This window comes from Suncus etruscus, chromosome 6 (assembly GCF_024139225.1).
Source record: "Suncus etruscus isolate mSunEtr1 chromosome 6, mSunEtr1.pri.cur, whole genome shotgun sequence".
NCBI classification, from domain to species: Eukaryota; Metazoa; Chordata; class Mammalia; order Eulipotyphla; family Soricidae; genus Suncus; species Suncus etruscus.
Window position 1 is genome coordinate 114,332,375 of NC_064853.1, and position 14,588 is coordinate 114,346,962.

At 39.8% G+C, this 14,588-nt stretch overlaps 1 protein-coding gene across 1 annotated transcript; it reads right to left on the reverse strand.

The window, feature by feature from the left end:
• Positions 1-877: 877 nt before the first annotated feature.
• Positions 878-13,014, reverse strand: FETUB (fetuin B). The gene is given in 9 exon segments (XM_049775752.1): positions 878-1,225; positions 2,489-2,572; positions 5,984-6,025; positions 6,027-6,056; positions 6,058-6,081; positions 7,338-7,501; positions 10,594-10,681; positions 12,352-12,465; positions 12,790-13,014. Coding segments are annotated over 9 exon segments (1,119 nt in total).
• Positions 13,015-14,588: the final 1,574 nt, after the last annotated feature.

Here is a 14,588-nt window from a genome sequence, read left to right on the forward strand (position 1 = left end):
TGGTCAGGCCCCGGGATAATGGTAAAGGCTTTTTTTTTTTTTTTTTGGGTTTTTTGGGCCACACCCACGCGGTGCTCAGGGGTTACTCCTGGCTGTCTGCTCAGAAATAGCTCCTGGCAGGCATGGGGGGACCATATGGGACACCGGGATTCGAACCAACCACCCTTTGGTCCCCTGGATCGGCTGCTTGCAAGGCAAATGCCGCTGTGCTATTATCTCCGGGCCCATAATAACTTTTTTTTTGTTTTGTTTTGTTTTGTTTTGTTTTGTTTTGGGGCCACACCCGGTGACGCTCAGGGGTTACTCCTGGCTATGCGCTCAGAAGTCGCTCCTGGCTTGGGGGACCATATGGGACGCCGGGGGATCGAACCGCGGTCCATCCTAGGCTAGCGCAGGCAAGGCAGGCACCTTACCTCTTGCGCCACTGCCCGGCCCCTCATAATAACTTTTCTTATGGGAAGTTTACTTCTCTACAGCACGTGTGCCGTGCACAAATCTGTACCCTTTTAAGAAACAAGTCTGGTTGTTTGAGAGTAATCACATCTGCAAACTTGTAATCAAAATGTCTCAAGATGTCAGATTATAGGGGTGTGCTTGTGTGAGTCTACTTTTGTGTTTCTGAGGAAATCCAAAAAACTGTCTCACATTTTAAAAATGCATGTGGGAAAATGCAACTGAGTATCATATTAGCCTCTTTAGTGTCTGAAATGATGAAAATGATGGAAAGTATTGTGCTCTGTGAGAATTTGAGGTCATAATTTCTCATTTGCAGTCAATGTACTCAGACCAAGCATAGTCAGACACTTTTATTAGCTTCTCATACCCCTTCTCACATTTATCAGGACTCCACATCCCCATGGAATCTTCTATGTGGTTCTCAAGGGGGGAGAATCGAAGGGTTGGCCTCTTGGGCTGGTCCAGGACAATTAGCAGAGCGTTTTTCTTTGTTAGGGAAAGGTAGAACAAGCAGCTTCTCCTCACCAGGCCCTATGAAGAGGAAGGAGACATCCAGGGTATCTCCTTGGGGATTGGTGGTGAGATCCAGATTTACAGGGAAGTCTTCCACAGGACCCCTTTTCTGGGAACCCTTGGTTTTCTCATCATCTAAGTCAGGAAGGTTCTGTACAGATCCTCTTGACACTGTGTTGGAGGCTGAGATTGAGGGGTTTGTGCTTTTCTGCTGGGTCTGTTTTACAGCAGAGGTTTTACTTCCAAAAGCAGTTTCCTGAAATAAGAGCATTTTTGAGTAAGAGACTATCCCCAAGTGAAACCCATGTATGGTCTATAACCATGGCAAAGCTGTGCTATCCTTCCTGGAACAAGTTTCCAAAGAGAGATTGGCTTCTAACTAAAGGGATGAATTTAAGACAGAGGGCCAAGGAGACAATTCTGGGTTAGGGTATATGCCCTGCATGTGTTGGATAGGGATTTGATCCTCAGCACTATCTGGTCCCGAGCACCATTGGAGTGGTTTTGGAGATCTATTGCACATAGGCATAAGGAAAACAGCATCCGTGAGCCCTGGTGTTTAACTGAACTGAATACTCAAACAGATAACAATAGCCAGCAGTGGCCCTTAGATCTATTGAAGTCTTATTGAGTCTCCTCTTAAAAAAAAAAAAAAAAAAAAAAAAACAAAAAACAAGAAAAAGAGGGAGGTGGAGTGATAGTACAGCAGGTAAGACATTTGCCTTGCATGCAGCCAACCCAGGGATAGCTCTGGCATGGTTCCCAGAGCATGGCCAGGAATAATTCTTGAGTGTAGTACCTTGAGTAATGTTGGGTATGACCTCAAACCAAACAAAATCGAAGGATTGAAAAAGAAAAGGGTTAGGTTGTACCAATAATTATACTAGGAACTTGGATGGCAAGTTGTGTAAACTTAGATCTGAACTACTGTCCCAGAGAGGCCAGAGGACCTCTTCCAGCTCCCAGTAGCAACTTTTGGGTGCAGTTTCCTTTATTACGTCAAACTTAGCCTCACCATCCAGGGCCTTAAACATGCTTCTCACAGGATCTGGGGAAGGGAGCTGCTATCATTCCAATCTACACAGGCAGCCTAGACTCTGAGAGATATGCCTCTTGTCACACAGCTGTTCCTAGCAGTGCTAGGAACCAAGTGGCTGATGTCAACCCTCTTTTCAAAATGATGGGCTGACTCATTGAAATGCTAAATAAATACTTCTGCAAAGGGATGAATGTTTTCAGAATATGAACTTCTCATTGTTGTTCAGTGTTTAGGGTCTCAGGACATTGAATTTTTGTCTCAAGAAGCCCTTAGACAGTCCAATAAGTTTATCAGGTTACTATTTTCTGAAGGAGCATAACTTATTCTAGGGACAATATTGTGATTAAAACAGAATATGCCTGGTTTTTACTACTATAAGTAAAGTAGTCATTAAGACTTTTAAGAAAATGAAAAAGATAGCTAAAAATAAAAATAAAATTCTTTTTATTTTTTTTTACAAGAAAACAATTATAAAAATACCTGTGACTTAAAGAAGTAGCAATCAGCAGAGACAAATTTCTCTTTCCGAACTTGAGTCAGAGAACCTTTGCAAATACCAACAGGCTAAAGAAAAAAAATAGATTTTTGTTTAAAGATTGCAATTTTAATGAGCATAAATGAAAGTAATTTTACAAAAATAAAAGTAATTTTACTTTCTCATTGTCTATATACCCACCTGCTGATGTTCCTTACATGTAAAAGGTAGGCTCCATACTCCAATTCTGTTTAGATCATCCTTATCACATAATCATTCAAAGTAAATGAAACTGGCTTTCAATGATGGAAACTTAAGCTATTTAAATTAGTGAACTCTGATTATTAAAAAGTTGCTTTGGTTATACGAGTTAGAAAATTTGACTTTTTTAGCTTCTTACTTTGTGGCTTTAGTTCTACTGGGTTTCAACCATAATATTTTTTTTTTCCAAATCTATATAGCAGTTATTTGGGTATTATCGACCTGGGTTTTTTATTCCTAGACAAAACTACTCAAAGTTTAACTTCTTCTATTGTAAATATACTCAGATTTTATTATTACAAATATAACAATATAACAATTTTCTTTTTCTTTCTTTTATTTATTTATTTATTTATTTTTTTGTTTTTTGGGTCACACCCCACAGTGCTCAGGGTTTACTCCTGGCTCCATGCTCAGAAATCACTCTTGGCAGACTCGGGTAACCATATGGGATGCCGGGATTTGAACCAATGGCCTTCTGCATAGAAGGCAAACGCCTTACCTCCATGCTATCTCTCAGGCCCCAAATATAACAATTTTCTAGAAAACTTATAAATAAAAAACTAAAATTGTATAAAATGTACCTGATCACTGTAATGTTTTGGAAACTTTTAATCTTGTTTGCTATGTAAAGTTTAATATATTAATTATAACAATATATTATATTATATTATATAATTAATATAATATAATAATTAATTAATTTACAACTTTTTTCGGTTAATATATTAATTTAAAACTTTTTTGGGGGGGCCAAGCTTGGAAAGCACTCGAGTTACTCTAGCTCTGTGCTTAGAATCACTCACACTGCCCAGAGAGATAGCACAGCGGCCGTTTGCCTTGCAAGCAGCCGATCCCAGGAACCAAAGGTGGTTGGTTCGGAATCCCGGTGTCCCATATGGTCCCCCGTGCCTGCCAGGAGCTATTGCTGAGCAGATAGCCAGGAGTAACCCCTGAGCACTGTTGTGTGTGGCCCAAAAACCAAAAACCAAAAAAAAAAAAAAAAAAAAAAAAAAGAAATCACCTCTTGCTGGGGCAGCACTCAGAGATTTATTCCTGACTCTATGCTCAGGAATTGCTCCTGGGCCCAGAGAGATAGCACAGTGGCTTTTGCCTTGCAAGCAGCTGAAGTCCAGGACCAAAGGTGGTTGGTTCGAATCCCGGTGTCCCATATGGTCCCCCGTGCCTGCCAGGAGCTATTTCTGAGTAGACAGCCAGGAGTAACCCCTGAGCACTGTTGTGTGTGGCCCAAAAACCAAAAAAAAGAGACAGAAATTGCTCCTGGCAGGCTCGGGAGACCATATGGAATGCTGGGATTCAAACCACCTCCAGACTATCTTTCTGGCCTTGCCACGGAGCAATTTCTGAGCACATAGCCAGGGAGTAACCCCCTGAGTATCACCGAGTGGGCCCCAAAACCAGAAAGAAGGAAGAAAGAAGAAAGGAAGGAAGGAAGGAAGGAAGGAAGGAAGGAAGGAAGGAAGGAAGGAAGGAAGGAAGGAAGCAAGGAAGGAAGGAAGGAAGGAAGGAAGGAAGGAAGGAAGGAAGGAAGGAAGGAAGGAAGGAAGGAAGGAAGGGAAGGAAAGAAAAGAAATCACTCTTGACAGTCTTGAGGGGCCAAGAAGAAGAAGAAGAAAGAAGAAAGAAGAAAGAAAGGAAGAAAAGAAAGAAGAGAAGAATGAAGAAGAAAGAAAGAGAAAGAAAGAAAGAAGAAAGGAAAGAAAGAAAGAAGAAAGAAGAAAGAAAGAAAGAAAGAAAGAGAAAGAAAAAAGAAAGAAAGGAAGGAAGAAGAAAGGAAGAAAGAAGAAAGAGAGAAAGAAAGAAAAGTATGGAAAGAAAGAGAAAGAAAAGAAAGAAAGAAAGAAAGAAAGAAAGAAAGAGAAAGAAAGAAAGAAAGAAAGAAAGAGAAGGAAGGAAGGAAGGAAGGAAGGAAGGAAGGAAGGAAGGAAGGAAGGAAGGAAGGAAGGAAGGAAGGAAGGAAGGAAGGAAGGAAGGAAGGCAGAACGAAAAAGGAAGAAAGGAAGGAAAAGAAATCACTCTTGACAGTCTTGAGGGGCCATATGGGATGCTGGAAATTGAACCCAAGACAGCCACATTAAAGGCAAATGCCCCACTGAGGTGCTATCATTCCAGCCCCCTATTGCTCCATCTCCACAACTTTTTTTTTGTTTGTCTTTGTTTTTGGGTCACACCCAGCAGCACTCAGGGGTTATTCCCTGGCTCTAAGCTCAGAAATCGCTCCTGACAGGCTCAGGGGACCATATGGGATGCTGGGATTCAAACCACTGTCCTTCTGTATGCAAGGCAAATGACCTACCTCTATGCTATCTCTCCGGTCCCACATCCCCACAATTTCTTATATTTTAACAATATATTGTTGGGGGTGAAGCGAAAGCACAGCAGTAGGGTGTTTGCCTTGCACAGGGCCAACGCTGGAAGAACCTGGGTTCGATTCCCACATATGTTCCCCAAGCCTGCCAGGAGTGATTTTATAATCTTGAGTATCTTTACATATATACCTAATATATATCTGTGTTATTTTTAAACAAATCATTCTTTATTGAATACATTAAATTAAAAATGTATTAGAAATGAATAAAAATGTAATACATAAAAATCCTAAATTTTTATATATCAATAGTTTCTTATGATAAATTTTTAGGAAGGCAGTTTGCAAGCTTTCATGGAACAGTATAATAAAAAGTTGCCTCAATTTCTAAAGGGAAATTCTTAAAAATACTCATTACCTAAATGTATCTAAATAGATCTGGATTATTACTCTACCACTTGTCTTCAAACCATAAAGATAGATAATAATTTTGGTAGGTAAATTCATTTATGTAATTTATTCATTTTGGATGCATTCTCTGTTTAACTTTGTTATTCTGAAGAGCAGTACAAAAAATGGAACACTGATATATTTACAATGTGATTGGGCTTGTTCAGATGAAAACAGAACCATAGTAACTACTGAGGATATTCATCTATATTTTACAGCTTCCTGTGGCTTTATTCCCTTAAAGATATTACATATTGATGACATTCCATTATAATAATAAAAACCTTTTATTTTTTTTGCATATGGGCAGCATAATCTCTAACTGGTTGTGCCTTGAGGGCAACAAAAGTGTTTCACATATATAATACCTTGAGTATAATTTATGCTTAACGTATGCTCAGTAAGCTATATCTAGTATAAAAACAGAAACCTGAATTTTTAAAAGTTTAGAAATACTCACCTGAGCATTAGAGCTCTGTAGAGTACAGACCTGGGATTTGGTTGCATGGTGACTCCTTGATTAAATATTCCACAATAGTAGGCCTGACCATTCACCCACTGGTATGAGAAAAGAGTAGAGAAATAAATACTTATCCTTTACATAAAAACAATGAGTTGGGGTTTCCAGCATTATGTTGACTGAACCACACATTTTTAGAGTCATTTTCAACAAGGGTATTCTGTTTTTCTTGTGATCCATGTATTTTTTTCTTTCCTTTTCTTTTTCTCTTTTTGGGTCACACCCGGCAGTGGTCAGGGGTTACTCCTGGCTCTATGCTTAGAAACCACTCCTGGCAGGCTCAGGGAACCATATGGGATGCTGGGATTCAAACCACTGACCTTTTTGCATGCAAGGCAAACACCTTACCTCCATGCTATCTTTCTGGCCCCGATCTTTACCATTTTTAACAGTTGTGTTATTTTATTCATTTGAAATCACAGAGCCAGACTGGCCTCTAAAAATCTTCCCTTAACTGAGATTATTTTCTGCATGAAGCTTCATATTAGATTAGTTTACCCCCACAATAGTAGATATCAAAATCCAATACCAATAAGCCTTTATTTTCTCTTTAACTCATAAAACTCAACACCCATCTTTTAACATAGTACAGATTAACTTGTTAAATAATCTGTGTTGATTATAAATGAGAAAATTAATAGGAATAATTAATTAATTAAGTATTAATTAAGTAAATAATTAAGTAGGAATAACTAAGCAGACTTAATCTATTTCCCTTCGTACCTTAAGACCAATGAAATAAGTGGAATCACACAGCCCTTGTGAAAAGTACCATTGAATAACTCAGAAGAAAAACATGATCTAGGGGCCAGAGAGATAGCACAGTGGTAGGGCGTTTTTCCTTACATGCGGCTGACCTAGGACGGACCTCTGTTCGATCCATGGCGTCCCATATCCTCCCCTGAGCCAGGAGTGATTTCTGAACGCATAGCCAGGTGTAACCCCTGAGCGTCACCAGTGTGGCCCCCAAACCAAAAACAAACAAAACAATAACAACAAATCCATGATCTAATGTGCACCATCTAACAACAGAGAGCAACCACTGATGGTGGGCAGTACAAAACAGTGAAATTAATCTTATTGTAAACTAGAATACCTTAATAAAAAAAATTAAAGAAAAAAAAGAATGAAGAAATATCTTGAATTGTTATCAGAGGGTATCATCTCTCTCTCTCTCTCTCTCTCTCTCTCTCTCTCTCTCTCTCTCTCTCTTTTGTCTCCTTTCATCTTATATCCGTGGCAACTGGTATGAGGCACACTGCTGGCTTAATTGACTTGGGTAGTTCAGTCTTACCTGGCTAGAAGCCTTGGTGACTTTGTCAAGAGAATACTGCTTTGAGGCGCTCTCACGATTGAATTTTGCAAGAGACTCTCTGGCGGCTTCTAAAACACGAGGATCTGACAAGTCACTGGGGCTGGGGCAGTCGGGGCACATCATTTGAATGTATCTTCGAGAGACTGTTAATATCAAAGAAAGCGTCTTAGATTAAAGGATTTTTAATCCGGGGCTGGAGCGGTGGTGCAAGCCTTGCATGCACTATCCTAGGACAAACCACGGTTCAATCTCTCCATAGGTCCCTTAGGTCCCCAAAGCCAGAAGCAATTTCTGAGTGCATAGCCAGGAGTAACTCCTGAGCATCATCGGGTATGGCCCCAAAACAAAAACAAACAAATAAACGAACAAGCAAAAAAGGATTTTTAATCCTATGTGGATAATTAGACCAAGACAAAGATAAAAGAAAAGACATATAACACTCAATTTTAGTAAATCTTAGAGAGGAAAGATATTTTATGCGATAAAAAAAAACATTAGCACAGAGTTTTATGTAATGAGCATGCCTTACTTCTTTTTCTTAGGGTTTTGGGGTGTTTTTGGCCACATCTGTTGGTTCTCAGGGGTTACTACTCCTGACTCTACACTTGGGAATTACTCTTGGCAGGCTTTGTGGAACTTATGGGATGCCAGGGATCAAACCCATGTTGGCTATAGCAAGGCAAATATCCCAGATCCTGTACTATTATTCTGGTGCCTGCTTTACTTTTGTAACTGAAAAATCAAACAATGAGGCTATACCTCTTGTGTGTGTTTCTATGTATTATATGTATATAATATACGTGTATACATATGTATATAACAATTATGATATAATTATGATATAATATATAATATATAAGCCCTTAGATTTACTCTGTGGTGCCATATGAACCCTTCTTTCCCCAGGACTGCTGGGTTTATCCTTGAAAGTCCCCAGTGTTGCTCTGATGGTCCCTAGCACCACAGTACTGCATCATAGTGCCTGCTTATTGACTCTTTCAGCTGAATGGGCTGAGTAGCTTGAGATGACCCCCAAGTTCCTTGAGTACTGCTTAGAAACCCTCCTTCAAACATAAAAGATAGGGAAAAAAATGGCCTAAATTTTTTTCTTACTAACAGAGTAAACAAATGTTTTCATTGTTTATTTGAGTGAATTTGGGGTCTTAGAAGAGTGCGGAATTACTTTCACACCCAAGTACTACTGAACCTATTTCTTTTTTTTTTTTTTACATCTTCTCACAGTTCTTTTTTTTTTTTTTTTTTACTAATTTCTGTTTTTATTTTATTTAAACACTGTGATTACAAAGTTGTTCATAATTGAGTTTCAGATTTACAATGTACACCACCGTTTACTCATGATCATTTCACACTACCAATGTGAACCTATTTCTGTAGATCACCTCCAGACCTCCCAAAACTTTGGAACCTATGATAGCAATAGAAGTCCTGACTATCTTACTAGTATTTTCTAGTTTATTTTACCAAGTCTCATGTCAAAAGCAGGAGTTTAAACTGTGATTCATAAAACATTTGCTCTCTTGTCTCTAAAAGAAACAAACAGTACTTTACTGTCTAGAAGTTGTTAAAAAATGCAGAATCTCTGGAGACAGAGCAATAGCACAGAGGTTGGGCATTTGCCTTGCACATGGCCAACATGGGACAGACCCAGATTCGATCCCCGGGCATCCATATGGTCCCTTGAGCTTGCCAAGAGGGATTTCTGAGTGCAGAGCCAGGAGTAACCCTGGAGTACTGCCGGGTGTGGCCAAAAAAAAAAAAAAGGAAAAAAAGAAAAGAAAAAAGAAATGTAGAATCTCAGAACTAAGCTCAGGTTTATGGAATTAGAATATTCTTTGAACAATATTTGCCTGACTATTTATATGCACATAATAGTTGACTAGCAACTGATTCCATCTTCCCAGGTCATGGAGGCTTCTCTATCAAGCAGAGCCTGAATATGCATATTTCAAATATCACCATTTTCACTCTCATCTTAGTGTGTTTATTAATAATTTGTTCAATATTATTGTGGAGATTTTCCTGTAAAGGAAACTGGGAGAGGTCATAAAAGGAAGAAGACAAGGTAAAATGTTTACATAATATAGCGTAGACAATTGCAAATTTAGGCAATGTATAAAGTCTGTGCTCCACGAGTGGTGGAGTGAAAGTCTTAGAGGGATGTGACATAGGAAAGCATCATTCTGTTCTTGACTACAGATTGTCATGGCAGTGACAATAGAGCTGGAAGTGGTGCCAAAAGGATGGGCCTGAGAGTCAGGGACAGAAGATATCAGAGGGGGCTGGGAAGGTGGCGCTAGAGGTAAGGTGTCTGCCTTGCAAGCGTAGCCAAGGAAGGACCGTGGTTCCATCCCTCCGCGTCCCATATGGTTCCCCCAAGCCAGGGGCAATGTCTGAGTACTTAGCCAGGAGTAACCCCTGAGCATCAAACGGGTGTAGCCCAAAAAACAAAACAAAAAAAAAATGAAGATATCAGAGGAGAGCCACCTCTGCAGAAGGAGTGACTCAGCAAGGTGCACAAAAAAAAAGTATAGTGTGTGCTCAGAAAATAGTGATAAAATAATGGGGCCAGACCAGTGGCGCAAAGGGGTAAGGTGTCTACCTTGTCTGCGCTGGCCTAGGATGGATGATCCCCCCCGGCCTCCCATATGGTCCCCCAAGCCAGGAGATATTTCTGAGCGCATAGCCAGGAGTAACCCCTGAGTGTCACCAGGTGTGGCCCAAAAACCAAAAAAGAAAACAGTGAGATGTCCAGAAGAATGAGCACAGAGTTGATGCAACCAGAGGAACACTGACAGAAATACCTCAAAAGGGAGCCAAGGGACCTAGTGTAAAAATTATACCACTTATGTCAGACCAAAATAGTTAATCTATTACAATTATTTAAAAAGATTAATTGTGAGATTGCAGGATACAAATATTGAATATATTAAGAATCTGGATAAGTAAAGAAGAAACCCTAATACATCTGGATATGATCAGTTTAAGTGCTATCACCAATATTTTATTTATTTTAATGGTTTGGGGGCCATAACCAGTGGTACTCAGGGCTTACTCCTGAACCCTCACTCAGAAATCACCCCTGGTAGGATCGGGGGACCATATGGGGTACAAGAGATTTCTAATTCAGGTCAGCACCATACATAGCAAATGCCCTATCTGCTGTAATATTTCTCTATCCTCTCCCAATATTTTATTTAAATAAACAAAATCTTACCTGGACGAAGAGTGCAGTTATAAGCAGGTGTGTAGAGAATTCTTTTTGATTGGTTAATGTAAAATAATGCTTTGCATTGACCATACACCTGAAACCAATGAACACATTTTATTAATTATTACATAACTATAACAAAAAACTACCCTTCTGATATTTGATTTTTAAAATTAAAAAACTAAAGTTATGGGCCAGAACCATAGCATAGTGGTAAGGCATTTGCCTTGCACAAAGCCAACACAGGACAAGCCTTGGTTCAAATCCCGACATCTTATATAGTCCCTCAAGTCTGCCAGGAACGACTTCTGAGTGCAGAGCCAGGAGTAACTCCTGAGCGCCACAAGTTGCGACCCCCAAACCAAAAGTAAATAAATAAATAAAAATCTAAAATTAGTTCTAATAGCTTTGGTGTGGGAAGCAGTCAGCTGATTGATCCTCAGTCCTTTTCCAGAGGGGCTACATATTCCAGCCTCCTCTTGTTTAGGGGTAAGTACCTAATTGAGTTCTAAAGAGGGAAAGTGGGTAGAAGTGACAGTCACCACTTTCAGGTCTGAGCCTGGAAGACTTGTCATGTGCCATCTGTCCTCACTGGTTTTCCCACTTCCTTAGCTTGCTGTAGATAGATGTGGCAATAGGAGAGCTACTAAATGAAGAGGAGTGGAAGGACACTGACTGATTCTCCAAATTACTCCTGTATGAAAGAACCCTCCTGGTCAGGAATTTCTATTTTGAACTTGACAGAAATGAATAACAAACTTCTATTATGTTGGAATCACTAGAAGGATTCTAGTCTGTTATGGCAGCTCATGTCACTTTATAAGTGTAAGACAGACTAGTGTAAATGGGTGATTTGCTTTCAAACTTGAAAAGGCATAGTTTGACAAATTTAGTTAAATAAATAAGAAAGAAAGAAATATATCTTAGGCAAGCAGCTTTCTTCTTAACACAATTCTTCACTCATTTTGTGGTTTCTTTGTGATTAAATGAATAGTATCAGGAGCATTTATTTAAAAAAGGGAAATATGACCATTATTTTAATGTCTCTTCCATGGTTATTATTTTAAATCCCTGATTTTAAAGTGTATTAGGTTCCAAAACTAGAAAATTCTTCCATAAATTCCTTCTTTCAGGCTGGAGAGAGCACAGTGGTAGGGTGTTTGCCTTGCAAGCAGCCGACCGGGACCCATGATGGTTTGAATCCTGGCCTCCTATATGGACCCCCGTGACTTCCAGGAATGATTTCTGAGCACAGAGTCAGGAGTAACCCCTGAGTGCTGCCGGGTATAGCCAAAGACCCCCCCCCCCCCAAATAAATATATTCCTTCTTCTGAGAACTCTCACACACCAAGCTCTCATTCCCTAACCTCATATACACTCATTAAAAATAAAAACAAGCAGATAAATTAAGTTAAAAATCCTCTATAGTCTTCCTTAAATGTACACATGAAATCCTTTGCCTATGATCTCTTTTTCACAATTTAAACATTGGGTGAGAGACTATGGGAAGGTCCTGTACATAGAAAACAATCTGGGGGCAACTTTTCATTTCTTGTCTTGTATTTCTAATGGATTCTCAAAACAATACCAATAACAACTCTCCAAGTAGTTCACCTCACTATTTTCTAAAGAATTGAAATAATTGCATGGGCACCATGACCAGAAGACTATAAAGGGGCAATTCACAGTTGCCCCATTCTAAGCAAACCACTCTGCAGAAAGAAACCAGTTTCTTTCCATAGAGTCTCTGGACACAGCGCTTACTGATTCATGCAGACTTCTTTTCTCACAGTCTTTTGAGGACTTCTCACTGAGCACGTGACACTCCGTCTCTAATACATCCAGGGTGAGATAGTACAAAGACCCCATACCGTTACCCTGTGGAGATAGGATGGAGAATTAGAATACATTCCATATGAAACCCAGACTCCTGAAGATTAGTCAAAGCAGTTTTACTTTTTGGCACAGCCAAGCTTTTAATGTTTGCAAAATTCCTTCTCAGCTCTAGGTCACGAGACAAATGAGAAGTAAGATAACTATTAGCACTTGCCCCTAAGAACAATATCCTGAAGCACCACTGCCCATTCTAGCAGAGGCCTTCTGAGCTGGCCTTTTAGTGTTGAAACCTCTGCCCATATGTGTCTCTGGGTTCCTATCCCAAGCACCTGCAAGACACCTGCCTAGAAAGGAGCCACCACTTGCCTGTCTCTGTTCACGAGCATCGCTCACTCGGTTGAGGCTGAGTACATAGCCATCTCTTCGGTCCTTGTTGATGTCCTCCAGGGCAAATTTAGCAAAAGATACTACATCTTTGTCATTACAGCCCCGAGACTGGACAGTTGATGGCGTGACAGCTTGCTGGGCTGGAAATGAAGCTCTGCAGCTTGCAGCCAGGGTGCAGAGCACCAGGGGAAGAAGACACATCATTCTGTGGATAGCAAGAGTTAGGTCAGCATGTGGACTGGCAGACCCGGTTGAGTATAGGTCTGTGAAGGCCATCTGAGACTTTTCAGGATTGTATTTGAACTAATAAGCAGGATTTGAAATCAAAACATGGATTTCCATGAGTAAGTGCTTTGGCGGGATTAGACTTACCATATATCTCCTAGTTGTTCCTATTAATTTATTCATGTGTATCTGTGCACTTGTGTTCAGACTTGCACCCATGTGTGTGATGTGTGTGTACAGATTTATGTTCTCTAACTTCTGCCCAAGAGTCAGAGTCAACACTGGGATCAAAGTTGTTGGTGATTTAGGATTGTGTTCTTTGTGTCTAGGGCTGCATTTGAATTAGCATCTAAAGGTTTCTTAAACTCTCCTAAATCCTGTGGCACTTGCTCTAAAACTAATGTTCATGATGTTCTGGGCAAATTTAATAGTAAACTCAGGGTTGGAGTCTAAGTTCCTAGTGCTGGTGATGCTCAGCAAGTTCACACTTCCTGTCTCATTCCTATATAAGAAGCTATAACATTTCTGTCAGTGACGGAAACCTTTGGATAAGTCACTAGAAAGTTCCATTTGGTCTTATTTTTTTTTTTTTAAAGAGTAGCTTGGCTATGCATTCAGAAATCGCTCTTGGCTTGGGGGACCATTGGGACTCTGGAGGATCGAACAGCGGTCAGTCCTAGGCTAGCACGGGCAAGGCAGACACCTTACCGCTTGTGCCACCACTCTGGCCCCAATTTTAGCTTTTTGAATTCCCACTCTATTACCCCCCACTAGCTTATAAAAATCTTCTCCAGAAAGCCCACTGAGAAGTCTTTCCTCAGTGTGGATGGCTAATCAAGATTTTTGATAGTCAAAACAAACAGACAAACAAAAAAAGGGGCCCAAGAGATAGCATGGAGGCAGGGCATTTGCCTTGCATGCAGAAGAATCGTGGTTTAAATCCTGGCATCCCATATGGTCCCCTGAGTCTGCTAGGAGTGATTTCTGAGCATAGAGCCAAGAGTAACTTCTGAGCACTGCCGGGTGTGACTCGAACACCAATATCTATATCTATATCTATATCTAATCTATATCTATATCTATATCTATATCTATATCTATATCTATATCTATATCTATATCTATATCTATATATTGATAGTGAAGGTGATATTTATTTGGCCTAAATATGAATCTCACTTCTTCTGTATTTAGTGTGTATATATTGGGGCTTTTTACTTTCAAACATAATGTTTTATATGGGCAAATATAGCCTTGATTAAACTTCTCTTTACCTGGAAAACTCAGCACCAAAAGATACCCAAAAACAACTTTATTTCCTCATTGCCTTTACAATGCCCTGCAGTTTTAAACAGAAAGGAATGTTTTGCTTTGGGACTTTGAGTACTTGCTAACTAATTCTTGCCTCAGAATTAACATCCAAAGTTTGGCAAGGAAATAGCATTGGGATGTTTAGAAAAACCTACCAGACTAGATTTGTATCTCTTTCATATGAGTTTGTATCTTTTATTGCCTCGTCTAAAAAACATACCTCAGGAAGTTAGTTATTTGTA